The sequence below is a fragment of the Arachis ipaensis genome, chromosome B02, assembly GCF_000816755.2.
Source record: "Arachis ipaensis cultivar K30076 chromosome B02, Araip1.1, whole genome shotgun sequence".
Classification (NCBI taxonomy): Eukaryota; Viridiplantae; Streptophyta; class Magnoliopsida; order Fabales; family Fabaceae; genus Arachis; species Arachis ipaensis.
Window position 1 is genome coordinate 21,914,492 of NC_029786.2, and position 5,988 is coordinate 21,920,479.

A 5,988-nucleotide genomic window follows, 5' to 3' on the forward strand; every position below is an offset into this window, starting at 1 on the left:
AAGAGTTAATGATTATTAAAATTAAAATATTTATCTATATATTTTATGAGTTTAAATTTGTTCTTTTGACAATGCCAAATATTTTTAGTTGTTTAATCACATTTATTTTTTTTAAATAATTATTCACGTAGATAATATAAAAAAGAGTTAATTTTACTAACTAATGAACTATAGTTCAAATATCATAATTTCTCTATACTCACTAATACGGCATTATACAATTGAATACATGTATAGAACTGTTTTATATATAACATATTGAAGCACCCAATTTAATTAATTTCACCCGTTTATTATTATTTTTAGTATTATTAAAAAGAAAATTTAATTATCCCCCTAAATATTTCTCTCTTAAAAAAAGCAATGGTTTTGCTCCTTTTTGCAAATTCTTTTCTCATGTGAGGATGCTTTGAAGCTTTGTTCCCTTCTCAAACTCTCTGAAACCTGAGAGTGGAGAGAGACACAGCTTTTAACAATGAAGGTGCTTGTGTGGCTTGGCATTGTAATAAAGCTTGTTGTTCTGTCAAGCAAGGCCTCTGAAGCGGTTGAGCATCATTACGTGAATGCAAGTGATCTCAACTCATTGGAGGCACACGAAGCTGAAGCGTCCTTAGCTGGAAGGGGTGCCTACACTCTTATGGTAGCACTTACCCTTATTCAAACTGCTGCTGCTAAAGGAGCAGGTACACTACTCTCTACTCTCAAAACTTGTAATTATATTTATTTTATTTTATTTTATTTTCTAAGCAAGCATCTTCTGAGTCTAAAATTCATTTAATTGCTTTTCAAGTAACATTTGAAACCCNTTCTTCTCTTCTTCTCTCTCTCTGTTTTTTTTTAATGACCTGTTACTTAGCATTTACATAATCTATTGAAAGTAGGATTCTTTATTTTATTTATTTATTTATCTATTTTTGCCTTCATTTTAATGTGATTTCTTCGGAATGTTTTCTGAGATTTTTTTTAGGCTTAAGTGTTTTTTTTATGATGAACGAATGTACATAAAAAAAACTAATGCTTGTTAATTACGAATCTACATAATTGGATTCTTATTTTATTTTTTGACAGTTTGTTTGGATGGATCATTGCCTGGTTACCATTTACATCGAGGATATGGATCAGGAGCAAATAGCTGGATCGTTAATTTAGAGGTACCACATAATAATCTTTCATTCAATTAGTTAGATTTGTGCACTGTTTTCATTTTCTTTTGCATGTGAAGTGTTCTGTGAGTTAAAATAGTATCTTTTTGTTTGTTTATAATTGTATTCACTATTCACCTACTGGACTATAAAGGTTTCTATTGATAGGGTGGAGGATGGTGTAATGATGTCAGGACATGCATTTATCGCAAGAAAACTCGGCGCGGATCTTCAGTATTCATGGAAAAGGAGATACCTTTTACAGGAATATTAAGCAATAAGGCTGAACAAAATCCAGGTTTCCATTCAATTGAACTACTTTGATTGCTCCCTTTGTGTTTTTCCTATAGAGTTAACCATCTCGTTCGACTTCTTGTTCGTTTGTGATTGAAGATTTTTTCAACTGGAACAGAGTGAAGATTCGTTATTGTGATGGTGCCTCTTTTGCTGGGGACAGTGAACATAAGGTAGATTTTGAATCTCAGAGTCATAGAAATGAAATGCGGTTGCCTTGAACTTAAGTTTGGCATGCTTCTTTGAGATTCCGTAAATATATCAAGGTCTAAAATGAGTGAATGTAAATGTTCCTAGAGCACGCTTTAAATTGTATGTCTAAGTACATAACCTGTCAAATCTGGTTTCACCAATTTCCCAAAGAAAAATGTTAGGTGACCAACACTTTTTCCTGGTTTTCGTCTTACATTTGAACCAACACTAGTCAACTCTCTCTCTTTTTTTTACACTAAAAGTGTTGGTCCTCTAGCATTTCCCGTTGGATACAAGTTTGGTGTATATTTGCACAATTTTGTTGTGAAAAAGCTGTATGATAACATATGTGGGAGATAACACATTGGTAAGAACATTCATAGAATAAGGGTTACCACACAAAACTAAGTGAATGTTGTCTACTGAGATAGGCTGCACGTCTGCAATTCCGAGGACAGCGCATTTGGATGGCTGCAATGGAAGATCTGATGTCGAAGGGAATGCGTTTTGCTCGGCAGGTTGTATTCATATCTGCAGATATACTGATACTGAAATTATACTTTCTTTCTACTCCCAGTTAAATGCAACTATTGTGCTCCAGGCTCTACTTTCCGGATGCTCAGCTGGTGGTCTGGCTACCATCATACACTGCGATGAATTCCGAGGTCTGTTTCCAAGGAGTACAAAAGTGAAATGTCTCAGTGATGCTGGGCTATTTCTTGATGCGTAAGTTGCTAACTGCGGTATTTCATACAACCGATGCCAATTTCCATCATGACTGCACCATTTTGGACATTTTTGGTCCTCAAATTAACTGCTTACTTGTTTCTCCCTCTGAATTATAGGACCGACGTATCTGGTGGACATACACTCAGGGATTTTTTCAGTGGTGTTGTAGGGTTGCAGGTATATCACTGTTTTTCTTAGGAAACCAAGTTATTATAGCATGAAAGCAAAAATATATTATAAACTTGCCACTTCGTTTTAATATACTCTTGAAAAAGTTTGACAGTTGAATTTGGGCTTCTGCTATTTGCCTATTTCAGAATATTAGAAAGAACTCATTTTGTTTGCAGTTACTGAATTTCGGAAACCTTTGTTTAACATGAAAATATTATGTACCAAATGAGAATTCTGTATGGTTTGCAAATTGGTCTTTTGACATGGTTATAACTTCCTCAGCATTTTTGTCCATTTATTGCAGGGAGTGCAGAAGAATCTGCCGCGTACTTGTACCAATCACCTTGATCCCACATCGGTAATCATTGATATCCCTTAGTCTATTAATTTGGATATATCATAATATCAAATTTCAGATGAATGAACATGCACATTGCACGAATGATCCATAATTGTTGTTTGCTCTGAGTTAAACTTGCACTGATGTTTCTTCTTCTTCTCTCCCTTTTTTTTTCAGTGCTTCTTCCCTCAGAACTTGATTGCCGGTATAAGAACCCCACTCTTCATTCTCAACACTGCCTATGATTCATGGCAGGTAAATGTCTGTTTTTGTCTCGTACTGCTTGTCCTCTTAACTCCTTATGAGTCATAGGATGTGATTGCTGGTAGTGTTTATGCATTAAATCATGTTTTGTAGACTAAACAGATATATTTTGCTTGTAATCAGATCCAGTCAAGCTTAGCTCCGACGACAGCGGACCCAAGTGGCAATTGGCACGATTGTAGAAAAGATTATTATAGGTGTTCTGGTTCACAGATCCAGTTTCTACAAGGTGGTTTGATGCCTGAGAGATTGCTTTTGTTAGAAGCAAAAGGGGTCTCCGACAAACTAATCAGTGTGCTAACTAACTCATTTCATTGTCTCTATTGCACAGGTTTCAGGAATGAAATGTTGAATTCTATGAAAGGCTTCTCAAGATCAAATCAGAATGGAATGTTTATCAATTCATGTTTTGCTCACTGCCAATCTGAGAGGCAGGATACATGGTTTGCGGACAATTCTCCTGTCATTAGGGAAAAGGTATTCTATTGCAATTTTATTAATCTCTAGTTTCTTTTCTAAGCTATCACCACTTGTTTGTTCTGTTAATAAAAATTCGTTAAACACAATTTTCCACTTTGAATAGATGTTTGTTGAGTTTTGATAAGTTACATAAAGCATTAATTGTCTTGAAGTTTTAAATTTTATTTTTGACGCAATGAACTGAAAACATCCTTGTTTGAAGCAGTGTCAATACTGTGTTCATAATGGGTGTGTTTGGAAGCGAAAAATTTTGGAATTGATTTTATTTGAATTGAAATGAATTGACTTGTAAATCAAATAATGTGTTTGGAATAAATGATATAAAATGAGACTATGGTCCTCTGGTGGTTGGAAGACTATTAGTCGAGGTCAGCCGGGTGGTCGGTCGGGATGGGCTGATGGTCTGCTGGGATCGGCTTGGCTCCTTTTCCAAGCCCTTCTCTTTACAGAGAGGATTTGAGATTAGTTAATTCTTACTTTTTTATGTATTCCAAAGGATTTGCAAGTCAAATCAATTCCAATTTCAAAGATTCCAAACATATCCATTATGCTTACAAGTCCTGAAAGGTTAACTAAAATAATTAGCAGAACATCAGAAAGTTAGTGGTCCAAATCAGAAATTGTAGTATGTTACTATTACTACTTATCAGACAAAAAGTTGATCTTCATAACTTTGGTATGTTAATGTTATGCACTGATGATTTTTCTGATCTTCCATGTTACTGCCATTGAGATATACTTTTTTATTCATTCTGATCTTCCATGATATGTGAAACTTTCTTACACCGCAAAATATCTGTTCAGTTCTAACCTATATATATGCATTAATAAAATTGCAGGCAATTGCTCTGGCAGTTGGAGACTGGTTTTTCAACCGTGCTGTCGTTAAGGACATCGATTGTGCTTACCCTTGTGATAATACATGCCACAATCTGATCTTCAGATGAAGCAAATTTTTATCAAATTGTTCCAAATTCATTCACCACATTCATTTGGCCCTCTTCTCATCAGCAATTAGGATATATATTTTTCACCTAAAATTATTATACCAGGCAATTAAAGGGGGGAAAAAAAGAGGTTGCTGAAAGTGATTGTTGTTATGTATATGTTTTGTGAATCCTTTGTTGCAGATATTGACAAATACTTGCATGTCCTTCAAGTACATTTAATGTATAGATTAATTTTAATCACTGAAAATAAAACTTCAATGATTAAGATTATTCTTGGAACACATTAAATATACTTAAGAAATTTGCAAGAATTCTCATCAAATATTTTTGGTTATCCAATATTTTTTTAGGTCATGGAGAGGCAATAGAACATTAGAATTAGGGACAGTTTGCATACTGTAAATTGGTAGTGATGATTGAACGAGATCATCTCAATCTCATTTGAATATTTCCCTTCTGGTTGTAATAAAATGTTTGGCATTCATTATTGGTCAATGACGATTTTCTAAACGCATCAATATAAATATATTTGTGTTATAAATATATCTGATATGGATGTTTTAAATTGGTACTATATTTTAAATTTCAAATAAATAGAATTAGTTAACCTATCTGAGTCAGTTAGCAATTAGACCTTAAGTTATAAATAGTTTTTTTGTGATGTTGGGATGTTCTGTGTACAACATAATCATTAATAATATCGTCTGTTATTCTTTTTATTCTCTTTTTTCTTCTCTCTCATCTCAAATCCTAATTCTTATTTTCAACTGAGCTTTAAGACTAAGTAATTCTTTTTCTCTTTTACCTACTTCATTCATCTAATTTTTTTTTATACCATGGCATGTGATCATCTATACAATACAAAAATTTTTTTATGTGATGGCCTATGATCTAAAGGGATGTGGAGGGAGATGGCAGAAGTTATTAGAAGAACAGCAAAGAAAGTTTTGGTGAATCTAAAGGAATAGGACCAAGAGACAAGGAGTCCTGGTGGTGGAATGTGAGTATACAAGAAAAGATAAAGATAAAAAGAGAATGCTTTAAAGAGTGGTCTTTATGCCGCAATGCAGATAATTGGAAAAAATATAAGGCGGCTAAGAAAGAGACAAAAGTGGCTGTAAGTGAAGCAAGATCAAGAGTATATGAGGGTCTCTACCAGTCTTTGGGCACGAAAGAAGGAGAAAAATGTATATATAGAATCGCAAAGAGTCGGGAAAGAAGAACGAGAGATTTGGATCAGGTTAAGTGCATAAAGGATGAGGATGGAGAGGTATTGGCTCAAGAGGAGAAGATTAATGAAAGGTGGAAGAGCTACTTCTACGAGTTATTTAATGAGGGACAGAAGACTCTTCCGAGCCTTGGTCGATTTTGCACAAGGGAAGAAGATCAAAACTTTGACTACCATCGAAGGATTCGAGACTTCGAG

The 5,988-nt window shown here is 34.3% G+C and overlaps 1 protein-coding gene across 1 annotated transcript; it reads left to right on the forward strand.

Annotated features, from left to right (window-relative positions):
• Positions 451-5,057, forward strand: LOC107625098 (pectin acetylesterase 12-like). Its single transcript, XM_016327671.2, has 12 exons — positions 451-683; positions 1,069-1,151; positions 1,311-1,440; positions 1,536-1,609; positions 2,060-2,146; positions 2,230-2,354; positions 2,474-2,534; positions 2,833-2,886; positions 3,046-3,123; positions 3,256-3,361; positions 3,464-3,609; positions 4,452-5,057. The coding sequence occupies exons 1-12, from the start codon at positions 476-478 to the stop codon at positions 4,557-4,559; spliced, it is 1,260 nt and encodes a 419-aa protein (XP_016183157.1). The 5' UTR covers positions 451-475; the 3' UTR covers positions 4,560-5,057.

Bases quoted from the DNA above. Each gene is read 5' to 3' on its own strand.
- LOC107625098 (XM_016327671.2), top strand. From the start codon at position 476: ATGAAGGTGCTTGTGTGGCTTGGCATTGTAATAAAGCTTGTTGTTCTG. The intron at 684-1,068 runs GTACACTACTCT...ATTTTTTGACAG, and splicing joins TGCTGCTGCTAAAGGAGCAG to TTTGTTTGGATGGATCATTG. The intron at 2,887-3,045 runs GTAATCATTGAT...TTTTTTTTTCAG, and splicing joins ATCACCTTGATCCCACATCG to TGCTTCTTCCCTCAGAACTT.